Source organism: Dipteris shenzhenensis, chromosome 29, assembly GCF_047967505.1.
Source record: "Dipteris shenzhenensis isolate YYH24624 ecotype China chromosome 29, Dip_SZ_1.0, whole genome shotgun sequence".
NCBI lineage: Eukaryota > Viridiplantae > Streptophyta > Polypodiopsida > Gleicheniales > Dipteridaceae > Dipteris > Dipteris shenzhenensis.
In genome coordinates this window covers 40,411,607-40,428,557 of record NC_141624.1, presented here as the reverse complement: position 1 = coordinate 40,428,557, position 16,951 = coordinate 40,411,607, and the positions used below count along the sequence as shown (strand labels likewise).

At 41.4% G+C, this 16,951-nt stretch overlaps 1 protein-coding gene across 2 annotated transcripts; it reads left to right on the top strand.

Annotated features, from left to right (window-relative positions):
• Window positions 1–925: 925 nt before the first annotated feature.
• On the top strand, window positions 926–12,144 carry LOC147882836 (clathrin interactor EPSIN 1-like). Of its 2 annotated transcripts, none has more exons than XM_087400292.1 (14): window positions 926–1,129; window positions 1,381–1,529; window positions 1,658–1,709; window positions 1,980–2,059; window positions 2,151–2,229; window positions 2,334–2,417; window positions 3,025–3,170; window positions 3,447–3,842; window positions 3,970–4,011; window positions 4,189–4,290; window positions 4,415–4,569; window positions 10,303–10,490; window positions 10,611–11,139; window positions 11,253–12,144. In XM_087400292.1, the coding sequence occupies exons 2-14, from the start codon at window positions 1,489–1,491 to the stop codon at window positions 11,690–11,692; spliced, it is 2,334 nt and encodes a 777-aa protein (XP_087256418.1). In that variant the 5' UTR covers window positions 926–1,129; window positions 1,381–1,488; the 3' UTR covers window positions 11,693–12,144. The 2 variants fall into 2 exon arrangements, with proteins under 2 accessions (XP_087256418.1, XP_087256417.1); XM_087400291.1 differs by having other exon boundaries at window positions 10,608–11,139.
• Window positions 12,145–16,951: the final 4,807 nt, after the last annotated feature.

Below are 16,951 nucleotides of genomic sequence, written 5' to 3'. Positions count from 1 at the left end.
CCCTCTTTTGGAATTGGGTGTGTGTAGTTGCAGTGTTTTGAGTAACAAGGGTGGGAGCCAAGGGGAGGAGGGGAATAAGAGCTTGTAGGTGTGTATTAGGTGAGGGGGGCGTTTGCGGTTATAGTGTTTTGAGTAACAAGGGTGGGAGTCGAGCGGAGGAGGGGAAGAAAAGGTTGAAGGGGTGTGTTAAGTGAGGGGTAGTAAACTCTCTCTACTCCAAAGAAGAGAAAAAAGGAGGGGAGGCAAGTCTAAGGCACCTATCAAGGGGGGTTGATTTCTGTTTATTTTTTTCAAAAAGGGTGGGGAGACTGATAAGAAATAAGGCAGAGACTTAGAGAACTCTTCCTTTTGATCTTTATGTGGAACTTAAAAGAAATTAACACCTATCAAGGGGGGTAATTTTTTTAATTAAAAAAAAAAAGAGTGGGGAGACTTATAAGAAAGAAATAGTCATAGAGAGACTTAGAGCTTTTCCTTTTGATCTCTACATGGAACTTACTTAAAAACACAGGAAAAAAATTAACATCTATTTTTAAAAGAAGTGCCACTATAGAGGAAGTAAAAGTACCTAAAAGAGAGGATAGATATTGAAAATTTTCCTCTCTTTCATTCACGTAGTTCAACTATAGAGAAGTATAGAGATAAAAAGGAAGAGTTATGAGTCTATGTGTATGACAAGAAGTTTCACTATAGAGGAAGCAAACTTAAAAAAAAAAAAAAGAAGCACCCACACCACCCGAGGTCAAAGGAGGAGGAAGCAAGCATAGGTGAAAGAAATCAATATCTAAGAGGTGTTAGGGATAGATATTGAAAAAATTTCCTTTATTTGATTGAGGTAGTTGCACTATAATAGAGAAGAATAGAGAAAAAAAAAAGGAAGATGCAAATTTCGGATGAAAACCCCTTTTTTCCTTGAATCACTTTAATTCCTTTTAGTGTGAATTGCCTCGGCCCGATTAGCACCCTTCTTCTTCTTTCTCAGATCCATTCTTCAAATCGATCTCTCTCCTGCTCCACTCCCCCCTTCTCTGCTGCCCCTGCTCTCTTCTCTTGTTCCTTTCTTGGCCTTCTCTCCCTCCCCTTCGCCATTCATTAGCCTCACAGCCTCTCCCCTGCGGTTTTCCTTCAGGTACATCATCCATTTCCCTGCTCTTCTTTCCTTTTTCCCCTTTTTCGCTTCTTACAATACCTCCCTCTCCTCCCTCCTCCCTCGATCCATCGTCTTCTGCTGCATTGCCTCGAAATCTCCGCTCCCTCTTCTCCACATAGCCTCCCTCCTTCTCTATCTTGGAACTTCTGCCTGAATACCCCTTTTTTTTTTTTGCATTTTGACTGATTCTAGAACAATGCATCGATACGTAAGACTTGCCTGTATTTCAGATCTGGTTACGACACGGTTGGCGGCAAGCGCTTCATGAAGGCCAGTTCCCGTTGATTGAGCCAGAAAAAGCGTTACTTGTAGCCTAGCCTTCCTGCCTCCTTGTATCAATGGATCTGAAGAAAGTCCTCGATCAGACAATCCGGGAAGTGTGAGTTCTCTCTCTTCTTCACAAATTTTGCTCCCGTCTGATGCACACATAGAGTGAAGATCCTAGCCGCATTATTCCTCGATGATTGACGGCTTGATCTGTTCGTGATCTGATGTGCCGTTTTGCAGGAAGAGAGAGGTGAATAAAAAAGTATTGAAAGTTCCTGAAATCGAGCAGAAGGTACCTAACATCACTCAGTTTCCACCCTTGTTTTGCTACTTATAAAGCCCAAGTTGATAGGCGTTACCTTTGTTACTACTGCAAACATAGAGAATCGCTGAGAACTCTTTTACAAGGATTTCCCAGGATATTCGCAATGCCATCAAAGTGAAGACTGGAGCTTGATGTTGTGTAGTTATATTCCCTCGCATCTGTGTGATGTTTTCTGAAAAAGACGTTGAATTTGTGACCTTTTGGGGTCGATGACATTAGAAGATCTCTGATTCACAGGTTTTGGATGCAACAAGCAATGAGCCTTGGGGTCCCCATGGAACGCTCATGGCTGATATTGCACAGGCAACTCGGAACTAGTAAGTTCAGTCATCCTTGGTAGTCTTTGGGGCCTGCTATGTACGTTGAAAAGTTGAACTTTGTAGTGATGAATGGCTGTGGGCTTCACAGCACTGAGTATCAAATGATAATGGCTGTACTGTGGAAGCGTATAAATGATACAGGCAGGAACTGGCGACATGTGTACAAGGTAAGCTCCAGTGTGAGAATAATGGATGTACTATATTTTTGTACTATATTTATAGGCTACAATAACTGGACAGAGCTGAGCGTCTTTCTTTTTATATGTTTCAGGCATTGACAATCCTTGAGTTTCTTGTTGCCCATGGCTCCGAAAGGGTGATAGATGAACTTCGAGAACATTCATATCAGATTTCAGTATGGCCCCTCCTTGTATAGTCAATTTTGCTTGTGTTTGTTCAAAAAAAAGTTCAATCTGTACTTGCCTATTGCACAAACTAGACCATCTGTTCTCCATGGGACTCAGGCTTTCTATTTCCCAGGGGGGTGGGGTGGGCGCGCACTTTAAAAGTTGAAGGCAGGGTCTGGTTTGGTGTCTTTGCTGACAGCAAGCCTTTGAGTGTTTCACAACGGGTGGATTTTAGAACAGTGTTAAGAGGATGGAATGTTGTCCCCTTGTTGTTAGTTTGTGCATCTTTCTTTGAGACGTTTTCCCAATCCATCAATAACTAGCGTAGATGCATATTTTATTCAATATCTTTATGGTTCTCGATGTACTTGTCCAAGAGGAGGAAGATCTATGACTCAAGGTGAAGGCTCTTTATCTATTGGAGTGTCCAAAGAACAAAAAATGGAAAATTAGCTGTGCTATAAATAACAATAATTTTAGGCAACCTTGCTTTTGCGTTCGTTCTTTTCTAGTTTTGAAATGCAAGAAGGGTCATGAACGGGTTGTTCAGCTTGATTTGTGATTTTTAAAGTGACTCATGTGTGCCTAATAGCTATTTAAATCCCTGTGTTGTAGACTCTTGTCGACTTCCAGTATGTGGAGTCCAGTGGAAAAGATCAGGGAGTCAATGTGCGAAAGAAGTCACAGGCCCTTGTGGCACTTGTGAATGACAAGGAAAAAATAAGGGAAGTGAGGCAGAAGGCTGTGGCAAACAGGGATAAGTAAGTGATTCGTTGGCAGTTTTGTATTAGTCATGCAGCCTGCATTGCATGTATAAGTGATTTTTTTGGCTTTTTTACATTAATCCCAAAAATCCCCCAAAAACAAGGAGCAGAGAAGGCAGCCTTCATTCCATTTTATTTCATTAAGATCAAGAAATAAGCCGGAAAAGGAGATTTATGTTAAAAAAGGATGCTTTTTTGGGTTTTGGTGGGCAATTTTGTGATTATCTAGACAAGGAAAAAGGGAATCTGCATTGATTAGCTGATTTCATGCAGGTACAGAGGGTTATCTTCCACTGGAGGTATCTACAAACCCAGTTCATATTCCAGTACTGGTGGAAGCTATGGTGGTGACCGTTACGATGATGATCGCTACGGTAGCAGTACTTCCAAATACGGAGGGCGAGATGATGATAGGTATGGGAGAGAGAGAGATGGGGATCGATATCGGGATGAGGATCGTTTTGGCAGGGATTGGGACCGTTCTGGCAGAGATGGTGATCGATACGGTAGGGAAGGTGATCGTTACAGAGATGAATACAACAAGGATTATGATCAGGAAGACGATCGATACAGCTCAAAGAGGGGGGATGAACGTCAAACCGAGAAGTACAGTAGTTTTGATAAAGATCGTGACCGAGCATATGATGATGATGATCGCCATTCTTCCAGGTGCTCAAGGCATATGCTATAGATGATAATCTAGGAGGCTATTAACTGCAATGCGCTGTATATATGTTTTGAATTCTTGGCACAGTGGTGGTTGTCAATGTGAGCCTAAATTTAACATGTGCAACAGAAGTGGAGGCGGCAAAGGTGATGACTATGGGCAGGATGACAGGTGAGACTCTATAGCTCTATTATTTGAACGTCATTTTCGAAGAAAGAATTGCTTACAAAGGCAGACCTACTGTTCGTCCAATCTACTATTGCTGGTGATCTTGTGTTGCCTTGTCTGAGTTCTACAGGGTTTGAAACATGTGTATCCTGTTTATAATTCTATTTTTGCTGTTGTTAGGAGGGCTGATCGCAGACTGTCAGGTGGAAGAATGCCCGCACCTCCTAGTTATGAGGAGGCATTAGGAAGCTCTGATTATGGATATCGTGCAGAGGATCAAAGGTGATCTTTCAGCATAATTTTCAAACTCCAATGCTAAGTCGGGTCTTATTTTGCAAGGCCCAATTGTCATGTTATCAGTGACTCTGCTTCACAATTAAGTCATTTAGGTTTGTGCACATGCCAGAGATGGAGGCGGTTTGGCTGCTGCTGTTGCTCGGGCTTCAAAGGCGAATGCTGGTCAAACTGTTAACAATGAAAATGCAAATTCTGTCAATAAAACAACTGCAGCAAGCAATGAGTCGAACGATTTTGATGATTTTGACCCTCGTGCTTCCACAGGTATTAGCCGTCATGCTTTTTGGTTATATTAGCCTAAAAACGGTTTCTGCCAAGATCTGTTTGGTTATTGCTGGGCTAGTTGCTAGGCTGATGTATTTATATGTGCTGTCCTGAAAAGCAATCTGTTTTTGATTGTAGGAGTTCTATAACTCAATTCTCTGATGGATCATTGTTGAATTCACCAACTTCCCTAAAAGAAACAGTGAATCTCAGAGGCTTTCTCCCTTTCTGTATCTGTTTTTACTTCGTCGTTGTCTGTTCAGCTTTAAGTCTTCATCTTGTGCACGTTTGTGGACAATCTTGTGTATGTACTTGAGTATGTCTTTGCAGTAGATTTACCTACCACGTTCATGTGTCAACATGCACACCTACACATGTCCGTGGGTTGTTTGTGCATGTACTCCAAGGGTCACGGTTCAGACATTCTCAACTTATGATAGTCTCATTTCTCCTAGCTTCAAGAGGATCCATGGGCTCCTCTTCATCCCTGTGGGAAGATAAGAGTATGTATCCCTGGCCATGTGATCCTACGTTATCATGATGTAGAAGAAGTGGCTAGGAAGAGGATTGGCCTTTCTCACACTGTTGTGGATTACAATGAGCATCCAATGCCTCTCTTGGCATGCTAGCTGGTGGAGTGAAGAGGCCAATGGCACTCATGGGGAGATTACTTCCCTTTGTTGCACTTCAATGGAGTGACCTTCAAGCCTAGTCAATCACCTCAATGGATTCCAAGTGGCTCTTGACATACACCAAATGGCAACTAACACCCTTCACAATGGCCTTTGCTACTTGTGTGGAAGAGATCGATTGAATAGGAAAGATATGAGCCGCCCTGCCCTTTCCACCTTTTTAAGAACCTTGGTTCCTTTGCGGATGAATGCACAGGATGCGTAAGAGGATTATGAGGTAGAAAATCATATCGCTATGGTTTCCCTATAGTTATGTGGACTTCAAGAAGTGGAGCCTCTAAGAAATGTGTCTTATCTTGGTATTTGTGGAACTTGAATCCTAAACCTTTGACCATGCATGTATGCTCCTCCTCATGACCTTGGAAAGCTTTTGAAAGCGTCATGTCATCCAATGGTTGAGGTTTTACATGGATGTGTTCAACAACTTAGTCACTAATAAGATCGTAACCACTAACCATCATCCAAGGGAATCACAACGTTTTGACTGTTCACAAACTCATAGACTTTAATCAATTCACGGGGACTAAACAAGTGAGATGCTTCAACTACATTTGCAGCAGGTTTATCTTCCTTACAAAAGAACTCTCACCCTCATGGTTGCTCTCTTCAACATTAGACTTTTCCAGGAGACCCAAGAGTATAGGACTCCTGTTTGGAGGGTTTCTCAGGGTGGAACTATTGACATTCTTTACTGCCAATTCTTTAATGGCTGTTCTCTATAGGACTCTGGTTTGGAAGGTTTCTCAAGGTGGAACTATTGACATTCGTAACTTGCCAACTCTTTAATGGCTGTCGAAAGGTTCTCTTAGACTTGACGAATGGTCTAGAAATCCTTTGCTTTTACTAGAAGTTGATTCTCCCATTGAATAGTCAATCTAAATTTATTTCAGTAATTTGTGCCATTTCAATGGCTCCATTTTTCTATATTGGAGCAGCAAACATTTAAGTACTTATAATATGTCCAAAGCTGTTGCCAAAAGTCTCAGCAGCTATGCAAATAAAGTTTTTACTCGAGATTCATGTGTGAATAGCCAATTAAAGTATATTTCTCTTGATCCTCCGCATTATTATTTAAACGTAGATGAAAGTTAGCAATGCCAAAAGAGCCTCAAATCAGAAACGGAACTTCATATCCTGACCATATGCAGTATCACCATTATGTTTTGTGGCAGTAATTCTCTTTGGAGCTGTCTGATTTGGAATTCCTTGGTCCACCTACATTTGTGCGCATATGTAATTGGAGAATGTGTAATAAGGTGGCCACACCATCTACCATAGGGCCATAGTCCACCGGAGACGCACAAGATTTCAACGGGCTCAATGAGTTTTGAGGAATACAGATTTGAGATGAGGATAGGGATAACAGGAGGATGATGTGTGGTTTAGTAGCTAAATCATGGATTATGCGAGCATAGACATGCTTTGATACAACAAAAATGTGAATATGTATGAATGGATATATTCTAGTCCTACAAAGGTATATTTTTCTATCACTTTAGCGGAAATGCAAATTCTTTGAATTTTCGTCCAAGAGGTGATCAGCTGTTCAACTATATTGAAATATCTTACGCAGGTGTAGAAGCCCCAATAGCTAAAAATTCTCAATAGAACAACAAAAATCTGAATTTGTACGATTGGATATATTCTAGTCTTACAAAGGTATATTTTTCTATGACCTTAGTAGACATGCAAATTCTTTGCATTTTCGTCCAAGTGGTGATCAGCTGTTCAACTATATTAAAATATCTAACACGGGTGCAGAATCCCCAACAGCTAAAAACTCTCAATAGAACAACAAAAATCTGAATCCGTACGATTGGATATATTCTAGTCTTACAAAGGTATACTTTTCTATCACCTTAGCGGACATGCGAATTCTTTGAATTTTCGTTGAAGTGGTGATCAGCTGTTCAACCATATCGAAATATCTTACGCTGGTGCAAAAGACCCAACAGCTAAAAACTCTCCATAGGGGCCCCTAACGCTCCCAAAAATAAAATTCTCCTATTACTTGATGAGTCGGAGTGTGAGTGGGGTAAAAAAGCCTTCTCCACTGCCATTGACTTTCGAGCTAATTCTCGAACCTTCACCACCGCCATCGTCTCTCCCTAAAAACCTTCTCAGCATTGTTCCTGCACAGCGTTGTTGCTCCCTCTCTCTCCCACTTGCTCTCTCCCCACATTCCTTGCTGCCATCTCTCTCTCTGCTATGGCGCAGGAGGAGGACAAGCTGCAGTGGCTATGGCGGTGCTTTGATCTGCTGCTGCTGCTGCTTCTTTTTCACAATGGTTTGTTTGATGCAGCTATTGCTTGGTGATAGAAACTTGAGCAGTAGCAACTTGGGCTTGATAGAACAACAAAAAACTAAATTTGTATGATTGTATATATTCTAGTCTTACAAAGGTATATATAAGCGATGTAGCGCTGGAGGTTCCATGTTATCACAATGATTATACTTCAAAATTTCAAGAAAATTGTATCCACAATATGAAAGGAAACTAGCACACAACAAGCATAAACACATATTTCACAGGGTTTAGAGAACGATCAAATATATGTGCTGGGAGTGTAAAGGAGGCTACAAGGCAAAAGCAGAATCTGAGGGCTGGGAAATCTGAGGTCTGGAGAGAGCTATGAGAAATAATGAAGTTCAGGTCAGGGAGGTAGCTTAGACAGCATGAGCACTCAAGTCATGGGTGGATGATGAGAAGAATTGTCATTCAATCTCTTGAAAAAGAAATAGCAAAAAGAGAAAAGAAGAAAAGCTAGCACAACTGAATTTAACCTTTGGTCGAGTTTGACTTTAAAATGAATCGTACCTTTAAAATTTAGTTGCATGGCCTTGCGTCGAATTAGTTAATTGATCCTTAGGGTAATTCAACGTGTAAGATTGATTAATTAGATAGTCACAAAAAAATTAATTTGTAAGATTGGATGTATTTAGTCTAATGAAGGTATATGATCTTTAATTGATCCTAAGGTTAAGAATCCTTTAAACTGGTCATAAGCAGGAGCTAGAGATGTCGGATTTACCCAAATTTTAGCCTAGTGATCCCCATGCTGTGGTTGTGGTGTGTCTGTCTTAAGGACTAATGTTTCACTAAAGTTAATTATGTCTTGGAGAATGTTCACTAAATACTTCTTTCAAACTTCTACTCAGACTTTCCATGTGCCCTGGATCAATGCCCAGGGTCACCCCTCAAAGCCATTGAATAATAACAATTCAAAGAAATTGACTGAGCATGCCCTTGCAACTTAGTGTGTATGAAATTGTGATGGTCTCTGTATGATCTGTACGACCCCCAGCTCTCTGAACTGTTCTAATTCCTTATTGAGTATCGAGCATAGCCTCTATTGTAACTTGCCAACAGCAATGAATGTTGAGAGCTTCTGAATTAAAAGCAGCGACCATGGTTGTGTAGGGCTCTTATATAACTTGCCAATAACGATGAATGTTGAGAGCTTCTGAATTAAAAGCAGCGACCATGGTGGTGTAGCGTCCTGAAACAAGGAAACCTAAGAGTTTGTGCCATAGATATGTAGCATCTTAATAAGGCCATGATGAAAATGGAAGAAAAGTCATTTTATGATTTAGCTGGATGTTACAAGGGGAAAGGAGGACCGGTTGAGGGAGGCAAAGGTGGTTGTTGGAGAAAGGAAAGCAGTGATACTTTATATCAAGTCCAATTTGACATCATGATTAAGGAATGCAAGTTCAGTGTATTGCATATGGTTGGTCGATGTTCTTTTCCTCATTAATACTATTACGGGCAGATTAATTGTATAAGCTACTAATTGTCTAGGTAAGTTTGAGCTCTTGAAGATATGACTGAGATTCATTTCTGACTATGTTTGAGCTAAGTGACAATGGATTGCCAAATCTTGGTGGCTTGCACTAGCGAATTTGGTCTCATATTAAAGTGATGTAGTGGGTGTGTGGATTTGTATGTGTGAGCATATTTTTATACTATGGTCTACACCCACTGTTGGGCACTGATGATGTCAGTGGGGATGTCATAGTAGCTAGTCCTTGCTATGCGTGATGGAGTTTATGGTTTTCAATCTTATGAGTGACTATCGTGAGATTGAAACTGCACTATGTTGTGTTTTTAGAGGATGAGTTTGGGAATGTTCCTGGATTCATCTAGGTATATGCTTCTTCCGTATTAGCGGACATGCAAATTTCACCTTGTGAAGTTTTTGTCCAAGTTGCGGCCTGCTGGTATTGCGATAATTCATTCTATCTTGGTATTGCGATAATTCATTCTATCTTAAATGGTGCGTTGCCCTATCAGCTAGATTTAGAAGTGTGTTTGGGAGAGACTAAAATGAAATCGTTTAGACTTCACAAGCAGTTGTAGCTTGAATGAAGAGATTTTGGACTACCTTTTGATTACCCTTCTCCTTAAGTGCTAGCCTTTGTCATGGCTGAGTCTGCCCTTCACCTCCGGAGTGCCGACAGAGACTCAGTACAAAGACTTTGTATAGATGGATGCTCAAGTATGTGTGGGTGTGTGGATTTGTATGTATGAGAGCATAATTTTAGACTATGGTCTACACCACTGTTGGGTGCTAATGACGTCAGTGGGGATGTCATAGTAGCTAGTCCCTGCTATGCGTGATGGAGTTTATGGTTTTCAATCTTTGAGTGACTATCGTGAGATTGAAACTGCACTATGTTGTGTTTTTAGAGGATGAGTTTGGGAACGTTCCTGGATTCATCTAGGTATATGTTGTAGTGGTTATGTGTCTTGAGAAGCTCTGATATTTTCTTCTGCCTCATACCAGTTTTAATAGTAACTTGAGCTGCATTTTTAAATAGTAATTCGAGCTGCATTTGTTTGCCCTCTTAGTATTCTTCTCATTTCTTATTTCTTTTACTATGGTATTTGTTTAATCTTTGTCTACCAGCGTTTTTTGAGCATAAAGATTATACTCTTCTCTGATTTTGGGATAACACATTGATTGCTCTCTCTCTCTCTCTCTCTCAGGCCTTCCATAGTTTGAAACTTCAATCTGATCTTTGAACTGTGCTGCTGCAGTGCCCCCTTCAGTAGTTACTCCTCAAAGTGATGATTTATTTGGTCAAACAGAACCTGTCGGGTCTATGAAGGCATTACCACCTCCACCAATTCTTTCGACTAACGCAAGCAATGCAAGTGATTTTTTTGGAGATTCAAGTTTCACATCTGGGTTTACACCGGCTCCTCCTGCAAATACCCTTGTGCAGGTGTAGTCCAGAGCTCATATTATCGTCTTTAGACAATAACAGTAAGCTTTCGCTAGTGTGCTTCCATCATTTAAACACTGATTTACTGATTGGTTTTGGCGTTTTCCATTGTGACAGCAGCTCAATGGCGATATGTTTGGAGATTCTCCCTTCAAAGTGGAAGCTCCTACCTCAACATTGCCAAATGCAGCCACCACGGCTGCCATGAATCCACAACCTAGTTTTGTATCAGCTTCTGTAGCCGAGAATTTTGCAGCAGTTGGTACATTGAATAGCACTAACAGTAATGGTTTCAATGCTTTTGGATCGGTTACAACAAATCAATCTGTGCCCATGTCTTTTGGGGGGAATGATCCTTTTGGGGGGGATTCTTTTACTGTGTTTGCTGCTCCAAATGGAATGACTGCAGTGCCATTATCAGTATCAACTCCTTTACAACATTCTGTCCCTGGGGCTTCTCAAGTTCATCAAAACCAAACATCATCTGTGCCACTTGCTCAACAGCAGCCAATCCCTGTGGCTAGTATGGGACAAAAGGATAGCCTTGCTCCCTCTGTGAAGACTCAACAAAAGACCAAATTTGAGACAAAATCGACAGTTTGGGCTGATACTCTAAGCAAGGGTTTGATTGACTTGAATATAGCAGGACGTGAGTATTTCATACTGCTGATATCTCTTTTCCCTAGTGGACTTCTCTACTGTTTGTACTATGTAGTGTGGTATATAAAAACACTGACTTGTTTGTTTACTTGATTTGTGCAGCAAAGACCAATCCTCTAGCTGATCTAGGTATTGATTTTGATCTCTTACGAACTGAGAGGATTAAGGACGAAAGAGCAGCAACAAAGTCTTCAAGTGCTATCAATATGGGGAAAGCTATGGGCTCTGGTTCTGGACTTGGTTTGGCAGGGGCGAGTGCAATACTTCCCCCTCCTGTCCCAGTAATGATGGGTGGCAACATGGGGATGGGTCCTAACATGGGTGTTACTCCGATGGGCATGGGCATAGGTTCAGGAATGGGAATGGGACCAGGCATGGGGATCGCACCAGTCATGCCTATGGGGGTAAATTCTGGAATGGCCATGAGACCCACAATGGGGATGGGATCGACTCCTGGCATGGGAATGGGTTTGAATCAGATGACAGGAATGGGTATAGGAGGTTATCCAAATCAACAGCAACAATATGGAGGGTTTAGATAGGGTTCCCTTGAAGCAGATCTTAGATATATAGTTCACCTTGGTCTAGAAATTCATTAAGTTGGTTTCTTTATGCCAACATAGAAGCTAATAAGTTGATAGGGCGGCTCTTTCTTGGAAGGTATATTTGTGAGCTTATGCGAAGTTTTCTTCTGAGGCACCTCGTCGAATTCTGGTTGCATCTTTGTATTTTACATGTGGAAGGTGTGCACGCATGGTGCACGCTTGCATTTGTTACAATTGTGTAAAAGCCATCTCACATATAAGGTGAATATTTGTAAACTGCATATAATGTTCTACTGCTAGCCCTCGTCATCCTTGCTAGAGATACATTCTCTGTGATAGTTAGTGTAAAGGCTATTGTCCATAGTAAGGTGGGTATTGCAAAAACTCTAAAATTTTCTGCTATTTGCCCTCACCATCTTTGCAAGAGGCTTTTAAGTTTTACAGTTTTTGTGGAAGTGGAGTTAGATACTTTTCTGTTGTGGTGGTAGTTTAGAGCAAGAGTTGAATGTTATAATTCCACATTTCCCAAAAGATGAAGTGTGAGCATGATGTTGGCTTTGTGATTTTACAGCATCCTACTGTCGAGAATGAATTCAGTAGTTTAGAGCATATTTTATACTGGACTATTTTTATTCACTTAACGGGTTGCAGATAACCTTTGTGTTCATTTTTCCCATGGGTTGGGTCTATGTGGTTTATACGGAAGCTTTTTGTTCAGTTGTGTACACTTCACTCCTTATCTTGATTGATCTGAATTATTTGTAATGAGCCCGTGCTAACGCAGAGGCAAAAATTGAGTGTACAACTGCTCATTCTGCTCATTATGATGATTTGATGTTTTAATATGCTAGTATTTGTCATCTTGTTCATTTGATTTTTGTCGGTGTCTTGAACTAATCATCTTTTTTTCTTTTGAGAGTCCTTTTTTGTTTTGGGCGGGGGACACTCACCCACCACCCCATACATCCATGGTCCACAAGGAGGGGTATATCCGCTTGGGCAGGCAGCAAGGAGTTATCCCTTAGAATTCGAACGAGGGCAGCTGGTCAGGTGGGTAAACACCCTACTGCCTGAGCTGCTGCCCACCTTGTGTCCTCTTAAATGCAACTACTATACAAGATGGTGATATCATTTACCTTTGCACCCATATAAAATCCATTCCAGGTCACTCCTAGGAAATCTGCCAATAAGGAAAAGACCAAGATGTACTCCATAATCACCTTCATCTATACTCCTAAAAGCCTGTGTACCTCTGGATGACTATTTGTATTAATCTTTGGTAACAACTAATATCTCAAGTTTTCTTAAGGAAATGAAGAGGCCAACGAATAGCTCAATGCAGTTGATTAACCCCAAGATCACCTACAGGTCAGGTATAAAGAGTTGTTCTCTTTGGGAAAGCTACAGGTATGGGAGCAAGACTCTAGGATGCTAGGGAAAATCGAGTAGGCTTATGGCAAGCAGGGATAGCTAAGAGAAGATGTCCCTTAGTTTGTTGTTTTTATTTAACAAAAAAGCCCTTTGTAAAGTTAAGTTTTGACCATTGATCATTTTCTCATTGCAATTTCAACACACTAAGCCTTCTCTTTGCCTCTCCCCTTTTGCCTCCCAACCTCATCCCTCCCTTGCTCGCTTTCTCTTGTTCCCTTTATCACTTTTGTACTCCCTCTTTCTCATTCTTTCTACCTCTCTGGCTTTCTAGGATGTTTGGGAATGATGATGACGAGCCTTATCTCTAGGGTTAATACCCCTTAAGACCACCTTTTTCCTACTTTATTACTACAGATGACATGTGTCCTAGCCTCTTCATTGAGGTTAGTGGCTTCCTTGATCTCTACTTAACAACATGCACGATGGATCTTGTTTGAGAATTCATGCTCCTATGTTCATCTATATCACATAAGTCATTGATGAAAGTTTGTACAATGCACCATTGGTACTTTTTCTTGAATCCCATATAATGGAGTGCATAAAATCAAGAGCGCATCCTCCTCCCTTCTCCTCCTCCTCCTCCCTCCTCCCTCCTCCTCCTCCTCCTCCCTCCTCCTCCTCCTCCCTCCTCCTCCTCCTACTCCCCCTTCCTCCTCCTCCTCCCTGCTCCTCCTCCTCCTCCTCCTCCCCCTCCTTCCTCCTCCTCCTCCCTCCTCCCTCCTCCTCCCTTGTGCCTCCTCCTCAACCCTTACCCCTTGAAGTCAGGAAGGAGAATAGCTCTCCACCAGTACTCAACCTTGATTGTAAAAACGGCTTCAATATAGTGACTTTTGAGTGTATCATTAGACATTTACTTTAGATTAGTTGTTGCAATGGAATTATGTTAATGCAAAAGGATTCCAATGGCACTTTTTAGAATTTTTATTTCACCAAGTACATACATTAAAATGGATTTAGGATTGTATATGTTTAAGACTTCAAACCGCTTTTTGTGTGTAATGGGGATGTGCCACCAAAGAGTGTCATCTTTGAATAAATTGAGTTGTTCATTTAGAGATAATTGCACCTTGTTTTTGTTGATAGTCTACTTGGAGTATACTCCGTCAGATTATTGGTATAATAGTTGATAACTTTGATTGGAGGCAACTTGTATTCTTTTTTTTTTCACACTCACGCACCCACCCAATACATTGGGGAGGAGCACATCCACCTGGGACTTGAGGTGCCATCTAGTAAGGAATCATTCGTTAATTTTGGAACGAGGGTAGCCACTCAGGTGGGTAAACACCCTACTCCTTGAGTTGCTATTGCCTCTCACCTTGGATCCTTCTTAATGTGACTACAAGGTGGCGTCCACTCCTTGGAAATTTGCCAATTGAAGAGGTGAATATGCATTGTATAATCACTTTCATGTATACCCCTAAAAAGCTTGTGTGGTTGCAAAATCCATGTGAGGTCATTCCTTGGAAACTTGCCAATACTTGAAGAGGTTAATATGCACTCTATAATAACTTCCATCTATATCCCTAAAACCTAGTGTGGTTGCATACATATCACCCATGGATGCCTACTTATATTAATCTTTGGTAACAACTAATATCTCAAGTCCCTTTTTCTAAGGGAGGGAAATGAAGGGCCAATCAATAGCTTAATGCAACGGATTAACCCAAGATTGCTCACAAGTAGGTCTAATAGATAATTGTTCTCTTTGGGAATCACATATGGGAATAGGACTCTAGGATGCTAGGGAAGACAGAGAAGTAGGTTTATGGCGAGCAGATAGCGAGGTGAAGGCTTAGAATGGGAACATTGCAATGAGAAAATGACCAAGGGCCAAAAATTTATAAAGGGGGCAATGCCCTAAAAATAATTAAATAAAGAAATTAGTATTTTAGTTTAATAAAAAAAACTAATAAAAACAACAAACTTGGGACATGAAATCTCTCTCTCTCTCTCTTTCTTCCCCTGTTGCCTCTGTACCTCATCCTTCCCTCGCTCGCTCGCTTGTTCTCACCTTCTTTGTCTTTTTCATGCTCCCACTTTCTCTTTCTCACTCCATCAAGGTCTGAGGTTGATGATAGATAAATCACAGCTGTTTGATCAAGATAAAATATTTTTAAGAAGATCCCACAGGCTACTTCCTGTTGGAAATTAAATCAAGATAAAATATTTTTAAGAAGATCCCATAGACTACTTGTCGTTAGAATTTAGATCAATAGCAAAAGGACACGTCACCAATTTTGTACAAGGAAATCACAGGGAGGACAAACCTTCATTTGACACATAATACAACGAAACACAAATTTGCACATCAACTTGAAACACATGTACTAAAAGTAAAATTTACTATTCGATTAAAAAGTTTCAACCTGCTCAATAGGTAAACTTATGTACAAGCACTAAAATGGTAGGTTTCAAAGCAAACCACTAAAGTGGCAACCAACTAAAATGTCCACAACTTAAACCATCACTTCTATCGTCAGACACATCCAGATCGATTTGACACCATAGATCGATTTGACACCATGAATCGAATAGCCTTCGAGCCCAATTATCTTTCTCGGTTTGCACCACCATCCTCTATTTCCTTTTGCAAAGACTCATCCAAAAAAAGAAAACCAACAGCAAATACTACACCACCACTACCGACCTAAGTAGAGTACGTCAAAACATCCCAAACAACATAAAAAACACACAACAAAACATTAAATCAACAAAAAACTCACAAAAAACACAGCTCGTCACCACCACGATCCTGGAAATCCTCATCCACCACACATACAACAGCGTTCGACCTCAAACATACACCTTCTCCACCGAAACATCCTTGTCCTCGCTTAAATAAACAGCCAAACCACTCAAAGAAGCATCCAAACCCACCCCAAGATCCACCTCGGGAACAACCGCACCATCGACTGGTCTATCCCTCTCTCAATCTCTCTCATGTTCTTTGTTTGTTTGTGTTGCACAATCTTTCCCATTTCTCTCTCTCTCTCTCTCTCTCTCTCTCTCTGCCCCACCTCAGCTCTCTCAGCCTCGCCTTTGGTTAGCCCCCTCAGCTCAGCTCTCTCGCCTCCTCCTCTCCCTCTCAGCTCTCTCAACCCTCAGCCCTGCCTTAGCTCCTTAGATCCCCGTACTCCCCCTTTGCTCGTCTCGTTTCTCAGACTCAACTCCGCTCAGGCTGCTTCACGCTACGGTCAGTTGCTTTTCTTCATTTTCAGCCGCAGGTCCTAGGTCGCTCTTTGCGCCACCATCGTTCAGCCCTGCTCATCGTCTTTTCTTTTTAGTTCATTTGTCTTTTCTCTTCTTTCTTTTTCCAGTTCAGTCACCTTTCTCTCATTCATTCGTCTTTCAATTCAAAAGGCTCAAGGTCCAAAGGGTCACCCTATCCCCGAGTTGCGCTGAACTCCAGCCCAACTCGGGGACAAGTTAGGGCAAGGAATCCACACAGGCCACCATGGATTTTCCTAAGATCAAGACCTTTGCTTGGAGTCCAATTAGCAAGATCTTTTATTCGACCATTGCAGCTCTCCATCCTGCCCCGCACCACCCCTGCACCCTCCCCTCCCCCCGCCATTCGCTTTGGCTCTTTTGCAAATGCAAGAATACCTGATCCTTTCTTGGTGGTGCACACAACTCATCTTGTATGGTTTTTGTACCCCAAAAGCTTTGTTCAATGCCAACTTGAACAACCTGGGCCTTCATCAACGTTCAGATTGGGGTAGCAGTTGTTGCATGATGTCTTCTCATTTGAGCTGCAGATTTGGTTCAATGCTTCGTGATAAAGCCCTTGGCTGTGATCAAGCTTCCTTCACCAAATAGAAA

What these genes read in the sequence shown, in the direction of transcription:
- LOC147882836 (XM_087400291.1), top strand. Translation starts at nt 1,489, where the DNA reads ATGGATCTGAAGAAAGTCCTCGATCAGACAATCCGGGAAGT. An exon ending in GCACAGGCAACTCGGAACTA is followed by an intron (nt 2,060 to 2,150) that starts GTAAGTTCAGTC and finishes TGGGCTTCACAG; the next exon opens with CACTGAGTATCAAATGATAA. An exon ending in GCTGTGGCAAACAGGGATAA is followed by an intron (nt 3,171 to 3,446) that starts GTAAGTGATTCG and finishes GATTTCATGCAG; the next exon opens with GTACAGAGGGTTATCTTCCA.